Consider the following 20,437-nt stretch of genomic DNA (forward strand, 5'->3'; position numbering starts at 1 on the left):
TTGATAATACTGATCAGAGATGCCTTCCCTTTTTGGGATTTTGCTCTATCATGTAGTAGCTTCCTCCTCCTTCTATTGTATAGTTTGTTTATGGCTGGGGTCCGCCAGACAGGACACCTGCCTTTGGAGGATTGGGTCTTGGTTTTATTTGGGATTGCATGATCCATGCATTCCTGAAGGTGTTCATAGAATGCGTTTATAAAGGATTCTGCGGTCTGGGCCATATTTTCCACAGGCCCGGGGGCTTTGAAGGATTCCACCTCGGTTTTGAGGAGTGTGAAATTTGCTTTAGAGAAGTTTTTCACTGTGGTTTTCTGGGCAGGGGGTGGGGTTGGGATGTGAATATCCAGTGAGATTAGTTTATGGTCTGATCTTACCAGTGAGGGATACACTTCTGGTCTGGAGCATAGAGCCCCCATGTTTATGATGATCAGGTCCAGTATGTTTTCCCCTCTTGTGGGAGTGGTAACAAGTTGTTCCGTAGCATTTGAGTTTATAAATTCTAGGAACCTTTTGGCAAGGGTGTTGGAGCTAGAGTAATACTCCCAGTGTATGTTTGGGTAGTTGAAGTCGCCCAATATAATGGTGTTTGGAGAGACCTTCATATTTTCCAGTGTTCTCAGGAAGGCCGAGTGGGGTTCCTGGGTTTGGGAGGGTGGTCTGCAGCAGGCTATAAACTGGAAGGCAGTTTTACCCACTGTTAGTTGCACATGGATAGTCTCTGATGCTTCGTGCTGTGCGACCAACCTGGAGGTGTGGGTATCTTTGACGAATATTGATACTCTCCCTCCTTTTGTGGTTCAGTCCAAGTTTTGGGGCTGAAAAGCATGGTATGAGGTATAACCTGGTAGTGCTGGGGTGCTCTCGGGAGCCTTGAACCAGGTTTCTGTTACTGCACAGATATCGATGTTCTCCATGCTAAGGAGAGTTTCGAGTGCGTGCATCTTGAGGTTTAGACTTCTGGCATTGAGTAGCATTACTCTTAGTTTCTTATCCCTTGTGATACCTATGGAGGTGGGTTTGTCTTTTGAGCCTTGCCTAAAAAAGGCACTATGGGGGTGGCAAGAGCCTTTGCCAATATCTGATAGCCCTGGGGTGACAGGTGTAAGCCGTCCCTAGCGAAGCATCGTGGCTTGTTGAGCATGTCATCCCAGGCTGACAGGCATTGGATCCCCTTTGAATGACACCAATACTTAAGCCAATTGTTGAAATTGATCATCTTGTCTTCATATTGTGGCATCATTCTTGATGAGGGTAAGATGCTACTCAAGGTCAGGGTCATACCGGCCTGGGCTACATGCTCAGAGAGCTCCTCTATGTCTCTTTTCATGTAGTCCAGGGAGGTACATCTCAGGTCATTCACACCAGCATGGACAATGACCGAGTCATATTTGTACTTGCCTTGGAGTGACCTGAGTGCTTGTGTTATGTGGCGGATCCTAGCGCCCGACAGGCAGCTCACCGTGACCTTCTCCTTGTTCAGCCTGGTGAGCGGGACGTCAGTGTGCCTGACGATAGAGTCACCTATTACAAGTGTATCAGGTGTGTTGTTTAGCCTTAAGGGCTGTGACTGTTCGGCACACTGGATTTGTGAGCTATGTGTTGCACGTGTTTTGTTTTGGGGTAGCGGTTGCTTGGGTGTCTGCTTTGGAGGTCTCTGCTGCTTAGGCAGATTTTTGTTTAGAGCCTCCGAGTATGTTTTTGTCTGTTTGTGTTTGGTTTGCTGTCGTGGTAGGTCTATGTGAGACTGGGATTATAGTGAGTGTGGTTTCCTTCTCCTCCTGACTGGTTACGCCAGTACTGAGTTGAGAGAGCTTAGCCTCCAGTTTGGCTATATGGTTGCATCTCTCACATGTGTTGGAATTTGTTGGGAGGAGGAGAGGGTTGTCTCTGAACATGAGGCAGTTGTAACATTGCCTCAAGATTCCCAGAGTCACCAGCTGGACCGGAGAGGAGATTGACAACTGACCTTTGGACATGCTAGAATAGTATTGGGAATTCCTTTATAATTCAAAAAAGGGTCAATGGGGAACAAGGTACTCAAGGGGAGTTTGTGAGGGTGTAGTGCTTTTAATTTTTTAGTGCTGACTTATTTAATTGCTTTAGTGAGCAAGTGCCAGGATTTAGAGTAGGAATAGGGTGTTTATTATGAGAACTAGATCAGTTCTAAGGGAAAAAGTGACGAGCAGACTTTGTGGAGCCGAGAATGATTTAAACCCAATTAAGCGGAGCTGCCCGATGCTGCGCTATGCGCAAAATTGTGCAAAGCCGCGCCAAAGCGGGTTTTATACAGGGGGACTTGAAAGAGCTAGAAATTGGCCCAAAACGGCCAATAGACTACCAGATTGTTGTGCTGGGAACACTCCTGCAGGGATAGATAGGCTGCTCTAAGCTCCCCACTGCCACTGGTGAACAAAGAAGCCTCCCTTTATCCAAGAAAGGAAATGGGCAACACAGGAACTTTCCAAAAGTCCAGAATACAGCAAAGCCTGTATTTGGACTACTCTAGGTCAGGAAAGACGGGAAACAAGGATCATTTTTTTGTTTTTTTTCTTTTTTGCAACAAGCAGCAGGAAAATGCAATAAATATGTAACACAGACCAGCGCACTTGAGTGTGTAGCCTCAACAGGTAAATGCAACAAACAGGACAAACTTTAAAAGTGCAGGTGCAAAAACAACTTTAATCAGTTTAAAACAGTTCAAGAAGCAAAAATACTTGCAGTTTAGCTAGATCGGACAGTCGCCCAGGTAGTAGCAGGGAAAAAAACACTTTTATCAGGTTAGCAGTCGCTCTTTTAGCCTCTCTGCTGCTAGCATCACTCTGCAGGACCAGTAGATTATAGGTGCCATATATTTAATGGTAATATTAAGTAGAAAGTGACGGAGAAGAAAAAATGTGTTAAGATGGTTGTATTGATATGTGGAGTATGATACTAAAGATTACGGATAACTCGTATGGTGTAACATCATAACATATACATAAGTATATTTGCTACGTGAAACAGTTTTGCTAGGTTAAGGAGGCTGCGGATATGTGTTGCATGTGCAGCTGGGATTATCAGTGAGATGTTGTTTTAGTTTTCTTTTAAAGGAGATTATGTTGTCTTACTCTGTAACTGATGATGGGAGGGCATTCCACAGCTTAGTTATGGAATGAGAATAGAGGCAGCTACCTGCTCTTTTACTAGGTTTTGATCCTTTAAATAGGTGTTTAAATGATTAAACCCATTTCCTGTCATAACCAAAATTCTCAGCTATATCTTAACTACTGTCCCCAAGATTATTGCTGCTTTACTTTAATATTGAGCTTGTAACTTGCATTTTGAGAGAATAGCTATTGCTATTATAATTGTAATATTATAATATTAATTATAGTATTGTTGTAGTTCCTGGTATCATAGTACAATGAAAAGGAATTTCCCTATTGACCCTACGGTGCCCCCATTTTACATCCTGCAGAAGATGCATAAGATCCCTTCATTAATTATCAGTACAATTACTTTACAGAGACGTCAACCCTCTTAACAGTCTGCTCTCTAAAACCTAGTACACCCCGTTCAGAAAACAGAAATGATTGCTCCAGTAACGTACTGTTTATTGAGATACAGAAACAAATACTTGTGTATTTCTCATTCTGTATAGCTCTGGCTGTAAGATTTGTTCATTTATTTATGACTGTACACCTGCTGTTCCCACTCTAAACCTGTGTTGACTTTCAATCAATGGTGTATTTTGCAGATACTCACCGGACCAGTTAGAATTTTCTTTTTTGTATTTCTTTGTGCACTAGAAGTGTAGACTGGCCTATAATTAAAGAGTTTTTTTTTTATCACTCGTATGAAAAGAGGTGTAACAGTTTGTTCTTTTCATAATTTTGAACTACATATATCAGATATGTGTCTGTGTATACATACATGGCAGCAGTACTTTTTGACAATCTGTGCTTTCATCAGTGAATGAAAAAGCTGGTTCAACCAAAATCAGCTGATGAACATGTGCTGGCTTTTTTTGAAAATGAGATTGTGGGTATGGAGAGGATCTGGGAATATGCCCACTCCCCACTGTCGTGTAATCTCGAGAGTTGTTATATATAATTAGCAGGGTTGCGAGGGGGAGCAGGAAGGCCTGCAAGCCTTTCGCAAGCGCTTTCGTTGAAGAGTTAAAAAAAAAAAAAATCTACATTTCTGCAGGGGGGCTTCCCCCCTGTACCCCCCACCTCCCTACTTTAATATTCTCACTCCGAGACCGCACTACAGTGGGGGAAAAGTGAATTTTCCCTTACCCGCACTATAGTACGATCTATGGAACAGGCATACTTACGCAAAAGTGCTTTTCGGTGAAAAGCACTTTCGAGTAAGTATGTACCACCGAAAATCTTTCAGTGAAAAGTGTTTTCGAGCATCTGTACGGATCCCGTTTTTATATATATATATATATATATATATATATATATATATATATATATATGTTTATATCATTACATACTCCCAAATCTCAAAGTCACCAATGTTGACACATAAACAAGAATAAATTCGGAGCATGCAACCCTTACACTATGTGTGGGGTTGTGCTTCCTCCACAACCCTGTTAATTATATATACTAACTCCGAAAACACATTGTTCCCGGGGAAAGGACATATTTCTCAACCACCAGGATTGTTTGATCTTGCCCAACTGTCGACCAAAGTGTGTCGACAAAACAGAGGTCTACTTTAAAGAATTGTAAATAAAGTCAGCCGAGATGTGTGTGTGTGTGTGTGTGCGTGTGTCTATATATATATATATATATATATATATATATATATATATATATATATATATATATTATAAAAATAAAAACAGTCATAAATCATGCAGGAGCGACAATGGCTATTGACTATAAAAAGTCTCCAAACAGATGTCCTTGTTCAAATATACTGCCAAAGGTACACAGTCTCACAACGAGCTGTTCAGCTTACTCCAAAACAGTTCAAGGCAGAATCCCAAAATAAGTATCCATGTAAAGTTTAAAATAAGGATGATTTATTTGCATATATGGCAAGTAAGCGCTATGTTATAAGCCATTAATAGAGCATAATGTGTCCACTGGAAGTAGGATCAATACATGTCCCTGTGAGACTTGTAATCAATGTAAGTACATAAGTAGAGATAATAGTTTTATACACCCTGTCTCACATATTGAATATACATTCTACACTAGAACCACCTGTAGGAGTACACATGTGGTTTATTTGGCTAAGTGTGATGAATTCCCTGCGTTTTATGTGTAAAAACCTTAAGACGATTAAGGGAGCGTATTAGAGACCATATGTACCACATACGTATGGGAAGTTTAAATTATGCACTTGCCAAATATGTTATATGTATGGGACCCACACACTTTTTTAATTTTAGTGTTATACAGAAGATTGAACCTAGCCCTAGAGGGGGGAATGTTGATAATTTTTTCCAAGAGTGTGAAACACGTTGGATAATAAGACTAAGGGCTGATAAACCCCCTGGGTTGAATGATAAAGTACAAATACAGCCCTTGTTGCGGAAGAGAAGGGTGCTGAGACCCAGGTAGTTCAATCTTTTAGATGTTCTTCATCTCACATTGCTGCAGTCCTAACACTTGGGTAGTCCGCTGTCCTCGGTCGGCCCGAATATCAAAGTATAAGGCTGACGTCGGTCAAGGCGCATTTGACTGACATCAGGACGTCAGGGTACAAATGCGCATGACCGACGTCATATCCCCAGTCTTTTTTGCCGCATGGTCCGATGCAGAAGCAGTATTGCAAGTGCCGGTTGGCGTTCTGAAATTTTTCGATTCCGGAGTTTCAGACCGATTCAAAGTTGGCTAAGTACCCCGTTGGGGAATATTTTGGTTTTTTCTTGCCTCAGTGGTTAAACAGATGTCAGAAAAAGTGAATAACTGCATTTCTTGTGGGAAACAGATACCGCATAGAGATTATCATACTTTGTGTATTCCTTGCTTAGGGCCTGAGCACGACGTTGTTGGGTGTCGCTCTTGTGCCAGATTCAATATGCGCACTATAAAGAGGAGATTAGATTGTGCCAGGTTAGTCTTCGGGAAGCGGTGCAATTATAAAATGCCGTCGGATGCTCCGACGCCCGCTTCTTCGAAGAAGCGCAAGGACAAAGCAGTTAAGCCTAGGCTAGAAGAACCGTCCGTACCGGACGCCGGTTCTTTAGAGGTGTCGGTGGAGCCGGTGGTTCCACCGGAGGTTTCTGTGGGATCCCAGGGAGAGACCTTGTTATTGCAGGATGTGGCCTCTCAGGAGGCAGGCCAGGGTGATGGGGCTTCTCAGGTTACTATACTCCCCTCCCTGCCTAGGGTGGTTAGGCCCTCTCCTTCTGTTTCCAAGGCTTCTCCTAGAGGCAGGCCAGGTTTAGCTTCAGTTGGTGTCACCCCTAGTTCTTCTGGAACTGTGCCCAAGAAGCATATGCTTAAAATGGCAGAAGATTTGATTACTCTGATTAGGGTTCTTTGCCCTCCTGATAAGAGACCTAGGGTGGAGCCTGAGCTAGGAGTTTTGAGCAGGCTCGGATGTTTCAGAGTCTTCGGCTGAAGACTTGCAGGAGTACTCTCCTTATTCTGATTCTGATGTGGATGATTCTACTCCTTCTGCCTCTCCTCCTGAGGATTTTTCTTTTTCAGAAACTCTTCATTCCATGAGGGAGCATTTTAAGTGGGAAGGTCAGGACTTCTCTGATTCCAGGAAAAGGCTTAGGGAGTTTTTGTTTTTACCCCAACATAGGCCTTTGGCTATACCTCCTGTTTTGGATGTAGTGGAAGATGTTTTTACAGAGGCTTCTCTTAATCCTGATTCTTTGCCTCCTGCTCCTGTTAAACCGGATAGGTATTACAGGGTGCCTGAAGTTCATAAGTATCTTTTAAGAGTCCGAGGGCAGACCCAGAAACTGTTAGCCAGGGGCCTAAAGGTGTTAAGGCTTCTGTTGTCAAGAATCCGGTTCCTGCAGATAAAGAAGCCAGGGCCTTGGATAGATGGGGAAAGAAAGTTTATACTTCTTCCACTCTAGCTATGAGGGCTTTGAATTGCCAGTTTCACATGTTAAAATACCAAAACTATCTCCTTTCACAGTTGAAGTCTAAGGTTGATGCTCTGGCGGAAGGTATTGATTGTAAAGATATACAAGATTTAGTACATGTTTCTGAACAGGTGGGTAAGCATTCTTTGCAATGTGGTTTTGATGCTGTACAGGCCTCGTCTAGGGTGGCTGCCACTGGGTCAGTTCTTCGCAGGCACGCTTGGCTGAGGGATCAAAATTTATCTGACCATGTTAAAACAAGGATTTTAGATGCTCCTTTACAATCTGATGTGTTGTTTGGTTCTCCTGTTGAGGCAGTTTTGAAGAAAATGGAAGACAAGGCTAAGTCTATGCAGACTGTTAAAGATTTTTTGCAGGTTCAGCCTCCAAAGTTTAGTAGGAATTGGCCTGCTAAAGGGTGGACGATCCTTCTTATGATTCCCAGTCTAGGGGTAGATCTAGACGTGGTAGGGGCAGAGCTCAGGGCTCTTTCAGGCCTAGAACAGCGAGTTCTCCTGCACAGTCTTCAGGTGAGGGCAGGGGTCAGTCCTTTCGTAAACAGACCCAATGACCTACCTTTTCAGCTGCCAGAGCCTCCTCGTCTGGCAGCACCTTTGGGAGGAAGGTTGGCACTTTTCAAAGAAAATTGGAGTTTAATTACCCAAGACAGATGGGTATTGGATATCATACACCAAGGTTACAGGTTTTATTTCCATACCTTGCCTCCTTTCAGGGGCATGCCAGACGTTCCTCCTCAACAAAGAATAGAGGCTCACAAGCAAATTTCTCTGTTACTTCAACTAGGGGCCATACAGCCGGTCCCTATGCCAGAAGTGGGCCTAGGATTTTATTCTCGCCTGTTCCTAGTTCCAAAAAAGGGGAACACGTGGAGACCAATTTTGGATTTATCTATCCTCAACACTTATCTGGACATTCCCAAGTTCAAAATGTTGACGTTACAACAGCTTTTACCTCTGCTGGGCAAAGATCATTGGATGGTAACTTTGGATCTCAAGGAGGCTTACCTTCATGTTCCTATCAGACTAAGTTGCAGGAAGTATCTGCGTTTTCGAGCTGGGACTTCTCACTATCAGTTCTCTGCATTGCCCTTTGGCTTATCTACTGCGCCCAGAGTGTTCACGAAAGTTCTGGCTCCAGTGATAGCTTTCTTCAGGCTAAAAGGAATACAGATCTATCCTTATTTGGACGACTGCCTGATTCTGGCTCAAGGAAGGGAAGAGCTTCTTCATCATTTGGAATATGTGATAGCAGTGCTAAGATGCCTGGGGTATAAAGTCCAGTCTAGTACCCTCTCAGGACATGTGCTTTCTGGGTGTGAGACTGAATACAGCATCCCAGATGGCCTTTTTAACCCCGGACAAACAAAAGAGTCTTTCCCTTTACTTCCATCAACTATCTCATCAGTCCGGGCTGACTGCAAGGACAGTCCTTCAAGCCTTAGGGTTCATGGCATCTTGTATTCTGGTGCTTCCCAATGCCAAACTGCATATGAGGAAGCTGCAATGGTATCTCAAAAATGTATGGACACAGCACTGCCAGGATCTGGACACTGTCATTCAAATAATACCTTGCATTCAAAAGGAATTTTTGTGGTGGGCTCAGGAATGTCACCTAAACAAGGGACACTCTGTGACCCGGCCAGAGGCGAGTCAGATTTTAACGACAGATGCCTCAGACAAAGCTTGGGGAGCTCATCTAAATGGAAAGTGGATACAAGACAAGTGGCCTGCCAGACTACAACATCTACATATCAACCTGAAGGAGATGTTAGCAGTCCAGTTTGCATTGATAGCTTTCAAGGATTTACTTCTTCCAGGGCAGGTGTTGATCCTAACAGACAACACAACTGTCATGTGGTACATCAACAAGCAAGGGGGAACGCATTCTTATCCTCTATGCAGGCAAGCAATGATTTTGTGGGAGACTGCTCTCAGTTTACAGCTCAATCTTCAGGCAAGGTTTCTGCCAGGAGCACAGAACTCCTTAGCAGATGTGTTGAGCAGATCAATTATGGATCCCCACGAGTGGAAATTGGATCCTCATGTATTTCAGAAATTGACAGTGTCATGGGGAACTCCAGACATAGATCTGTTCGCTTCTCCACTAAACCATCAGCTGCCAAAGTTTTGCACAAAAGGTTTCATCCCACAGCTTGGAAAGTGGATGCTCTTTCTTTCAATTGGAGCAATCTTCATGTGTATGCCTTTCCTCCTCTGCCTCTCCTCCCAAAGGTACTTCTAAAGGTCAGACAGGACAAGCCAAGGATGATTTTAATAGCTCCAGATTGGCCTCGACAGCACTGGTACCCATTACTGAGAAGTCTGGTACGGAAGCCTCCATGGCCTTTGCCTTGATTCCACACCTGTTGTCACAGGAGGACAGCCATTTGCTCAATGTCAAACTTCACTCTCTTCACCTAACAGCCTGGCATATTCTGTTTTGAATCATAGAGGGTCTCAACTTCCACAACAAGTTTTGAATGTGATTTTGGAAGCTAGAAGGCCTAGTACAAGGAAAGTGTACGCAGATAAATGGAAGAGATTTTTATTTTGGAGTGCAGCAAAGGATTTTGATGTTTCTGAGCCTAATTTAAGTGTGGCTCTCCAATATCTTACTGAGTTACTGGACAAAGGTTTGTCCTTCTCTTCTATTAAGGTTCATGCTGCAGCAATTTCAGCTCATTATGAATGTGACCCTCCATTGTTTTCTCATCCTTTGTTCAAGCAATTTCTTAGAGGGGCAAAGAATATAAGACCCCCACGAAGAGCTCCTACTCCTGCTTGGGATCTCAATTTTGTGTTGGAGAAACTCACTCTACAACCTTTTGAGCCTGCAGCTACTTCTGAGTTGAAATATTTATCATGGAAGACTGCTTTTTTGTTGGCCATTACCTCTGCAAGAAGGGTTTCTGAATTACAGGCCCTTATGGCGGTTGAGCCTTTCTTGATTTTCCATAAGGATAGGGTATCTTTGCGTATGAATCCTTCCTTTATGCCTAAGGTGGTTTCTAGTGTGGCTTTAAACCAAACTATTCATTTGCCTACTTTTTATGCAAATCCCCAAAATAAAGGGGAAAAGATTTTGCACACTTTAGATGTACACAGGCAGTTGCGATATTATTTAGACAGAACTAAAGGGTTCAGGCAGTCTCAGCAGTTGTTTGTTTCTTTTGCTTTGAGTTCTCAGGGCAAGCCTGTGTCAAAACAAACTATTTCTAAGTGGATTGGGTTTTGCATTGCTTTCTGTTATTCCCATCATGGCAAGGAGATTCCAGCTGGGATTAGGCCTCATTCCACTAGGGCTACTGCCACTTCGACAGCCCTTTTGAGGGTAGTGGCAACTAAGGATATTTTGGAGGCAGCTACTTGGAGTTCAGTGCATACTTTCTCTAGGCATTATCACCTGCCACTTTACTCTAAATCCAGGGCTGGTTTTGCCACTGCTGTTTTGCAGGGCATTTTGGCAGCTCCTGCTTCCTTGTAGTTTGGCCATCCTCCCTTACCTCTGCTTTGGGATTCTACCCAAGTGTTAGGACTGCAGCAATGTGAGATGAAGAACATAGTACAGTTTTGTACCTACCATAAATGTAGATGTTCGAAGATCCACATTGCTGCAGTCCAATTTACCCTCCCTCCTTCCCCTCTGTAGTTAGAGGTGGTTGTGTAGGTTGGGTTGTACATATTGTATATATTGTATATATTGTACATATAATTAGTGCAAGGGTGGTTGGTTGTTTGTTTGCTGTCTTTTGGTTTTGACCTTTATTTTTAGGGTCTTCTGACATCTGGGGCAAGAAAAGACTGAGGATATGACGTCGGTCATGCGCATTTGTACCCTGACGTCCTGATGTCAGTCAAATGCGCCTTGACCGACGTCAGCCTTATACTTTGATATTCGGGCCGACCGAGGACAGCGGACTACCCAAGTGTTAGGACTGCAGCAATGTGGATCTTCGAACATCTACATTTATGGTAGGTACAAAACTGTACTTTCTCAGCCATAGCCTATTTTATCCCTGAAAGATTGTTACATTCCCGGATTTAATCATGGAGAGCATTTGTATACATATATTCATATATGTTTTTATATTTGCAATTGATTTTATATACTTTTTTATTATTAGTACCGTCTAGTATTGGATTGTATTTAGTTATTTATTCTATTGGTATTGTAGTTGTCAATGAAGTTGTTTTTGATGACTTCAAAATGTTAGTTATAAATATGTATATTTATATAGTTTGATAGTATTTTTATATGTTATTATGCATTAGTATTTTAACTATTGTATCTGGGTTATTGTTGTTCAATGAAGTCTCTTTGGAGGCTTTAATATGTCTTTAAAATGTAATTGGATGTGCTTTAATTGGACTCATTAGCCTATTAGGTACGTTTGCAAGCTATATAAGTTCTAATTGTAATTTCAGTAGCTGTTGAAGTTTGATAAAGCCTACGGGTGAAAACGCTTACTTGCCATATATGCAAATAAATCATCCTTATTTTAAACTTTACGTGGATACTTATTTTGGGATTCTGCCTTGAACTGTTTTGGAGTAAGCTGAACAGCTCGTTGTGAGACTGTGTACCTTTGGCGGTATATTTGAACAAGGATATCTGTTTGGAGACTTTTTATAGTCAATAGCCATTGTCGCTCCTGCATGATTTATGACTGTTTTTATTTTTATAATCTAATCTGTGCAGGGGCGTTTATCTTCCTTGTGGTTCGTGAACTTTTTATTTTACTTGGTTACTGTGAGTACCACCGGAAGGAGATGGCTGAAAACATGAGGAACGTCATTGTTGAACTCCCATATAGACCGGAAGAAGCAGTTTTAACTGCTCGGAAGTCAACGCGTTTCCAGGATTGCCTTTCAGGGTCGGAAAATCTTCTGTTATGTTACGAACCAGAAGCTGAATGTACGCTGAGTGATGAAGATTCAGGAGATGTACTTGGGTTGCAGGCTGAACTTTCGCAGCTCGAACTGGACTTTTTGAAATTAAAAAGGCTCCAACTCCAACGGCAACACTTTGAAGCGTGTATTGCCAGGCAAGTAGTCCCACGAGGACTCCGTGTGCTAAAGATGCCGACATCAGGTAATTCACAACCAGAACTATTACTGCAATGGCAACGTTTAAATCTTAAACTCAGCTATGATTATATGAAACTCTTAAATGAGTTTCATCAGGCTGAAGAAGATAGCCTACGTAATAGTGTGAATGAGCGTTATAATTTGATTAAAGCTAAATTCACAAATTCGAGGGCAGACGATGGGCTGGAGAGACTGATGGATAATGTCTATGTTTTTGAAAAACGTTTATTGGAGCAAAAAAGGAATAAACTTTTGAGGGACACTAAGGACTTTAAAAACGGCCATGTCTTCACATGGCCGAGACCTAATCATGTTAATTCTGCATCTAGCAATGTTAATTCTGGCACCTTTATTCGTAATAGAAATGTTACTGTATCTCGTAGTGCTGATATTATACACCCTGGTTTGGGCGTTGATACTAGTGTACGCACAGGCACTAACAGTTTAAATGAAGGGGCTATTTCATGTGAATTTGATAATGTAGTATCAGCTATTGATTCGAATATGGTTGGAAGAAATGTCAACTTAGAAGCTACTAATATACAGAGTGTAGTTGGAAGTGATGGGGTGTCAGTAGGAAGTTTAACCAATGATGTTAATTTAGTTAATGATGTGTGTGTGAATGAAAATGAGGTAGTGAGAAGAAAGACACCTGCAGGTAGGACTATAGATAACTCAGGAGGTAATAGGAGCCATATATTACAAGCCCCTTTCCCGACAGCTGTTACACAATATGCAGGGAGGCAGAGATCACGGAGCAGGGGCAGGTACAAACGGAAGGGTTCGGGAGGGGAACCCTCGGGACATACACTGAAGAAAATGTGAGAGAAAGTGGACAATCCCTAGTAGTAAATTTATCTAGAAGAATTCTTAATAAATATGAGATAGAATTGTTGAATAAAGGGTTGAATTTCATTCCCACAAGTGACAGTGAGGTAACAGACTCTGTTTTAGACATTAAAATGTTTATACGAAATGTACAATTAAACTTAGAGTTTGGAGATTCAGATAGAGATAAAGATATATACAATGAAGATGTAGTGTTTAGGCCGACCAGTGTATATATGCCCCTGTTACATCCATTACTCGACACTTTTTCTAAATTAGTCGAGAATGGCGTGCATGAATTGTATGAAAGAAAGAAATCACATCGTGCCCCTAATAATAGAAATTATAAAAATAATTTGACATTTTTACAGAGAAGGGCTTTGAAAACCATAACTAGTGACCGCTCCATCGTTATCAGACCAGCTGATAAAGGTGGACCGGTGGTGTTAATGGATAGGGCAGAATATGTATCTAGTATGGAAGAAATGCTTGGGAATACAACGTCTTATGAAAGAGTATCGATGGAAGATGTTGAATTTAAAACATTTAGGGTATATGCAGCCTTGGATGATTTATTTAAGAGCCACTTGATATCAGATACACTATTTAAGTTCCTTAAAGTTAACAACCCTCTAGTCCCGATAATTCAAGGACTACCTAAGATTCATAAGTCCTTAGAGAAACCACCTATGCGACCTATAGTTGCTGGGCAAGGGTGGTTGACGGAACCCTTCTCTATCTTTATTGAGCACTACCTTAGACCGGTGGTGGATGCAAATCAGTATATATTAAAAGATAGCAAACAATTCCTCCTAGATCTGTATGAATATATTAGAACTTTGGGTGATGTTGAACACTGCATACTAGTGACCTTAGATGTAGTTAGTCTCTTCACAGTTATACCAAATGATGAAGGAATTTTTAGGATCCAAAGGTATTTGAGTAGTAAATCAGATATGACAGAAGAAGTTATCGATTTGATTGGATTATTTCTTGAGATAGTATTACAAAATAATGTCTTCATCTTTGGTGAAGAGACATATATACAGAAGGATGGCGTAGCTATGGGCACTTCTTGTGCCAATAGCTACGCCAACCTGGTTATGGCGGATTGGGAGGGGGAGTTGCTATTTCCTGATGTTGCATTTCGGGATAATGTGGGTTTCTTTAGAAGGTTCATGGACGACCTCTTTATTTTATGGAAGGGTAATGAAGAGTCCTTACTGGCATTTGTGGATAGGATGAATAATATGACTGTTTTTTTAAAGTTTACCTTGAATTATTCTATGGTTAGTGTCCCTTTTTTAGATATTGAACTGATTAGGTTACAGAATGGTTTACTGAATACAAGGGTTTATAAGAAGCCATGTTATAGAAACACATTATTACATCGGCATAGTATGCATCCCAGATTTGTTTTTGAAAATGTTATGAAGGGACAGTTCATGAGGGCATCTAGGCTGAACCCAACGGAATCTGGGTATTTTACAGAAATTCGTGATCTTGAAAGAAGGTTGCTAGATAGACAATATAATGGTAGGGATATAAACAGAAATATGATAGCAGCCCATGAGCTGAGGAATAGTAGGGCACGTCCCTATTTTTCTGAATGGGATGGTACTGAGTATAAATCGTCCAATAATGCCAGGGAACAAATAAGGGTTTCCCTGTTCTTTACCAGGGATGTTAGAGACAGAGGGAATTATAGATAAATACTGGCATGTTTTAATGTTGGACGATGATATAAACAAGATTGTAGGGAACTACCCGAAATTCATTTATAAAAATAAACCCAGTCTAAAACATAGGCTATGTTATAAGCCATTAATAGAGCATAATGTGTCCACTGGAAGTAGGATCAATACATGTCCCTGTGAGACTTGTAATCAATGTAAGTACATAAGTAGAGATAATAGTTTTATACACCCTGTCTCACATATTGAATACACATTCTACACTAGAACCACCTGTAGGAGTACACATGTGGTTTATTTGGCTAAGTGTGATGAATGCCCTGCGTTCTATGTGGGAAAAACCTTAAGACAACTAAGGGAGCGTATTAGAGACCATATGTACCACATACGTATGGGAAGTTTAAATTATGCACTTGCCAAACATGTTATATGTATGGGACCCACACACTTTTTTAATTTTAGTGTTATACAGAAGATTGAACCTAGCCCTAGAGGGGGGAATGTGGATAATTTTTTACAAGAGTGTGAAACACGTTGGATAATAAGACTAAGGGCTGATAAACCCCCTGGGTTGAATGATAAAGTACAAATACAGCCCTTGTTGCGGAGGAGAAGGGTGCTGAGACCCAGGTAGTTCAATCTTTTAGTTCTCAGCCATAGCCTATTTTATCCCTGAAAGATTGTTACATTCCCGGATTTAATCATGGAGAGCATTTGTATACATATATTCATATATGTTTTTATATTTGCAATTGATTTTATATACTTTTTTATTATTAGTACCATCTAGTATTGGATTGTATTTAGTTATATATTCTATTGGTATTGTAGTTGTCAACGAAGTTGTTTTTGATGACTTCAAAAATGTTATTTATAAATATGTATATTTATATAGTTTGATAGTATTTTTATATGTTATTGTGCATTAGTATTTTAACTATTGTATCTGGGTTATTGTTGTTCAATGAAGTCTCTTTTGGAGGCTTTAATATGTCTTTAAAGTGTAATTGGATGTGCTTTAATTGGACTCATTAGCCTATTAGGTACGTTTGCAAGCTATATAAGTTCTAATTGTAATTTCAGTAGCTGTTGAAGTTTGATAAAGCCTACGGGTGAAAGCGCTTACTTGCCATATATGCAAATAAATCATCCTTATTTTAAACTTTACGTGGATACTTATTTTGGGATTCTGCCTTGAACTGTTTTGGAGTAAGCTGAACAGCTCGTTGTGAGGCTGTGTACCTTTGGCGGTATATTTGAACAAGGATATCTGTTTGGAGACTTTTTATAGTCAGTAGCCATTGTCGCTCCTGCATGATTTATGACTGTTTTTATTTTTATAATCTAATCTGTGCAGGGGCGTTTATCTTCCTTGTGGTTCTTGAACTTTATATTTATATATATATATATATATATATATATATATATATATATATATATATATATATATACAATGTATATATATATATATATATATATATATATATATATATATATATATATGTATGTATGTATGGGTCTACCTGAGTATATCACAACCCAAGATCTTCAAAGACTACATCATTGAGACGGAGTACATGAAAACCCATTTCAACGATAGACTGGATTAATGAAGATCTTCCCAGGGTAAGTAACCTGTTGGCCGTGAAGGTGAACTTTACACTTTTCCCAACTGAAGTGGGATCTCGGAGTTGGTATATTTAGTTGGGGGTGGGGGGCATGGACGGTGTAGTCTCCCACCGAGGTGGGTTTAAAATGGTGTGGTTTCAGTTAGTGTGTTGTTGACTTCAATGATTACTTACCCTGGGAACATTGTCGTTGATTCGGTCTGTTGATGAAGTGGGTTTTCTTGTATTTCGTCTTGATGATTTGGTCGTTGATGATGTCGGGTTTCAAAGTTTTGAAGTAGACTCATATGCATACATATAGGTTCGCATTATGTGTGCACATGTATATATTTATTCATACAGACATACCTAGACGTGTGTGTGTGTGTGTGTGTGTGTGTGTGTGTGTGTGTGTGTGTTAGTAATGGTTAAAGATGTGCCCTGCATATATGTTTGCGATCTTGTGGGATTTTAGAATCAAAACAGTTCTTTTGTATTTAAAAAACCTGTAAGCAGTAAGATTTGATTCTTTTTTTTTTTTTTCTTTCTTGCTAGAACACCTGCCATCCTTTAGATAATGTCCGTAGAACTCGTCATCATGGATTAGTGGAGAGAGTACCGCGGAATCGTCTTGGTTCTCCACACATACGGCCTGTGGACAGGCATGTGCGACAGATATCCTTTGTAATCCGGCAAGAATGTTGACATAAGTGATATAAATGATACTGTATAGGAAAAATAACCATGATAAATATATAAAATTGATTAACATTTGAGACTGTATATGAAAAAAATGCAGCAAATCTGACAAGTAATTTTATTAAAGCAGAAACGCAAGTCCATTGCTTTTCTTGCTCAGATCTTCCCACTGCTGCCTTGCACTGTCTGTGTCTTGCTTCTTTTTGTTTTTTTTTTTTTTTTTGTGTACACATCATCTTAATTAATGTTACTAGCAGAAAGATAAATGTTGTGATATGAGTCACAATATGAGCAGTTCCTTTAACATTTGAGAAATATTTATGCTGATTGTTTGAATGTCTGTGACAATCATCCTATTTTGGGACTTCTGCCTCAGAGGTTCCAACATCTGATCCTTTTATAAGAGCTGTGCACCCTTTCTCCTGTCAGCTGAACTGATGCGGTCACTCCGAAGTGTCAGAGTGATGTCTTTCTATTCTCTTGTTACAGTATTCTTACTGTGGGATTCTCCACCTCAGGCAACCCGAACATTGGCTCCTATGCAAAAGCTTAAGCCTTGGTTGCTGTTGGTGCGTGAGACTTCAGATGCAGGGCCATAAACCAGGAGCCTTAAATGTGACGTCTGCATGCACATACATCAGAACTTTTCAGCCGCAGTTGAGCATCAGATCGATTGCATCGTTCCTCTACTTCAAAATGTCTAAAGCCAAGTACCCCGTTGGGGATTTTGTTATTGACCTTTGCTTGAGCTTGTTTTGCTGACCTCTCCTTTTAGCCGATGTTCACTAAGAAGGGTAAATGGCTTTCCAGGAGTCAGATACCACATAAAGATTTGCATGACTGTTGCGTCTTTTGCCTAGGCTGAGAACATGACTGTATCTCTTGTTCTGTTTGCCAGTCATTCATCCCTAAGCCACTCAGAAGTCATCTGACTGCCTTTAACATATACCTAGAAAACCATCGGCTTAAGAAGCTAGCACTTAGGATGGAGCCTGAGTCAGCCGCGCTGGCGGAGCCTCCATGAAAGAAAGCCAAATTGATGCAGCCTACCTGTACTCCCCCCCTGTTATCGGACGTCCTACCAGCTTCCGATTTAGGAGTTGAGGGACGCCCGTTAGAACTGCTTACTTCACCGACTTCCCCTCAAGAAAGCTGCTTCAGAAGTAATGGCCTGCACGTCCACAGAGATACCTCAGACATTGGTTTCTACTGAGGTCAAAAGGGAACCAGGCCTCGATGGATGCCCAACTGGGATATTACATACTGAAGCTCTAGCTCCAACAAAGGCCCCTAGTACTAGGCATTCACCCATTACTACTCCTTTAAACAGGAAACAGAAAAGCAAACATCTGCTTCCCTCAGTGGAGAGATTACCTAACTGGCAATCCTTTATCCAATCTCTGATGCAAGCCTTCATGGCCCTTAGGCCATCGGCCTCCTCTCCCTCCACCATCCCTGATGTTCTTCGTGTTTTACTGTTGCAGTCATCAGTTGTGGGTTATCCCTGCTGTGGTAGCCCTCGGCTGGCTAGAATACCAAAGTCTTCATTTACATGCGCCAGCTGCTGTCGCTTTGTGATTGACCTCAGGTCGTCAGTGCTATAAAGCAAGGCAGCCAACGCCATTACATCAGTCTTTCTTGCCGTGGAGCCCGTAGCAGAAGCAGTTCGCAAGAGTGCTGGTCGGTCACTTACTGAGTTCGTATATATCCGAAAACGTCTTAAAACTAAGTACTCCGTTGGGGATAATTTTTTCTTGCTTTAACCGATGTCAGAAAAAGTTAATAACTGTCTCACCTCTGGAAAGCAGATACCACACCGAGATTTCCATTCTTGCTGCATCACCTGTCTAGGCCCAGACCACAATTTCCCTCGTTGTCGGTTTTGTGCTGGATTCAATGCCCATACAATTTGTTGTAGGGTTATTTTTGTAGAAAAATATTTTCGAATTCCGTCTTTGCTGTCCGAATTGTTGGCCTTCAGCCAGCAAACTGTTGATTTCCCCAAGAAACATAAGGATAAGGATCAAGACAGACCGCTCAAGGCTAAACCTTCTCACGACTCCGCAAAATTTGTCGTCAGTTCACCAGAACTCAGTGAGGTGCTTTCACAGCCCCTGAAACCCGGCTCGTTTTTTTCGCAGGCCGCTGCTGAGACCCTTTCGGAGTCTAGTGTGCCACGAAAAGCCTTTTCGACTACAAAGCCTTCGGTTGTCTCACCCGTGGTTGGGTCTGGAGCCACTGTGCATGCACCAGCTTTCGAGGATACTACTCGCGCTTCACTTCAGATTCAAATACCGATGTCCTCGCCCTCTAAGACCTGTCAAGCTCGATCTGTCAATTTTCTCAGACCCAAGCCTAGGCCTTCAAGTAAAAAAGTGTCCTCCCGACACCAGCTTATTCCTTCTCCCCCTCCACAGTCACAGATGTTGAAAATGGCTGAGGATCTCCTTACATTGATTAGGGGTACCCAGGCCCCGCCTTCTAAAAGGAGAAGAGAACCTTCTCCAGAATTATTGACAGAGCAGGAGTCCGACAACTCCGACTACTCAGATTTCAACGAGGACCAACCTCTTGTTACCGCTTATGAGGACTCGGATGCAGAGGACTCTCTCCCTTCAGCATCCCCTCCTGAGAATTTCTCATTTGGAGAAACCCTGCACTCCCTCCCGGAGCATTTTAAATGGGAATCACAGGACTTCCCCTCAGACTAAGAAGAGACTAAGAGAATTTTTAGACTTACCTCAACACAAGCCTCTGGCTATACCCCCTATACTGGAGGTAATAGAGGATGTTTTTACTGAATCCAGTCTAACTTCAGACTCCCTCCCCCCGGCTCCAAGAAAACCAGACAGATTCTACCGAGTACTAGACTCTCATAGATACTTGTACAGGAACCCTACTGCAGACCTAGAGGTCATCAACCAAGGACCCTACCCCTTCAGGTAAAGAATTCAGAGCACTGGATAGATGGAGGAAAAAGGTTTACACCTCTGCAACTCTAGCTATCAGAGCATTGAACTTTCAGTTCCACATGTTGAAGTATCAACAGCATAGCCTGGAACTATTAAAGCAGAAAATTCTAAATTCTTCAGATTGTGCCAATTCAAAAGAGATAGCAGACTTTCTGCACTCTGTTACTCAAGTGGCTAAGCATTCTTTACACTGCTGATATGATGCCATAGAAGCCTCTAGCACAGCAGCAGTGTCAGGATCTATACTTAGACCATGTCAAATCTAGTCTTCTTGATGTACCTTTACACAAAGAACGCCTTTTTGGTGACAAAGCAGAAGAGGTGCTTAAAAAGATGGAGGAAAAGGCAAAATCTATGCAAACAGTAAAAGAATTTCTTCAGGTTCAGCAGGAATTTTCCCTCCAAACATTGGTCTTTCCCTGCTCCATACAGACCGGCCCAAAGTAAACCATGCAGGGACAGACCCCCTAGCTTG

The 20,437-nt window shown here is 41.5% G+C and overlaps 1 protein-coding gene across 1 annotated transcript in view; it reads left to right on the forward strand.

Annotated features, from left to right (window-relative positions):
- CRTC3 (CREB regulated transcription coactivator 3) overlaps positions 1–20,437 on the forward strand; it is a 1,604,530-nt gene that overhangs the window by 305,125 nt on the left and 1,278,968 nt on the right. The window contains exon 4 of the mRNA XM_044063561.1: positions 16,847–16,966. Within this exon, the coding sequence (XP_043919496.1) occupies positions 16,847–16,966 (120 nt within the window). The remainder of the gene's footprint in view (positions 1–16,846; positions 16,967–20,437) is intronic.

The sequence above is a fragment of the Protopterus annectens genome, chromosome 2.part1, assembly GCF_019279795.1.
Source record: "Protopterus annectens isolate FY-2018-M chromosome 2.part1, PAN1.0, whole genome shotgun sequence".
NCBI classification, from domain to species: Eukaryota; Metazoa; Chordata; order Ceratodontiformes; family Protopteridae; genus Protopterus; species Protopterus annectens.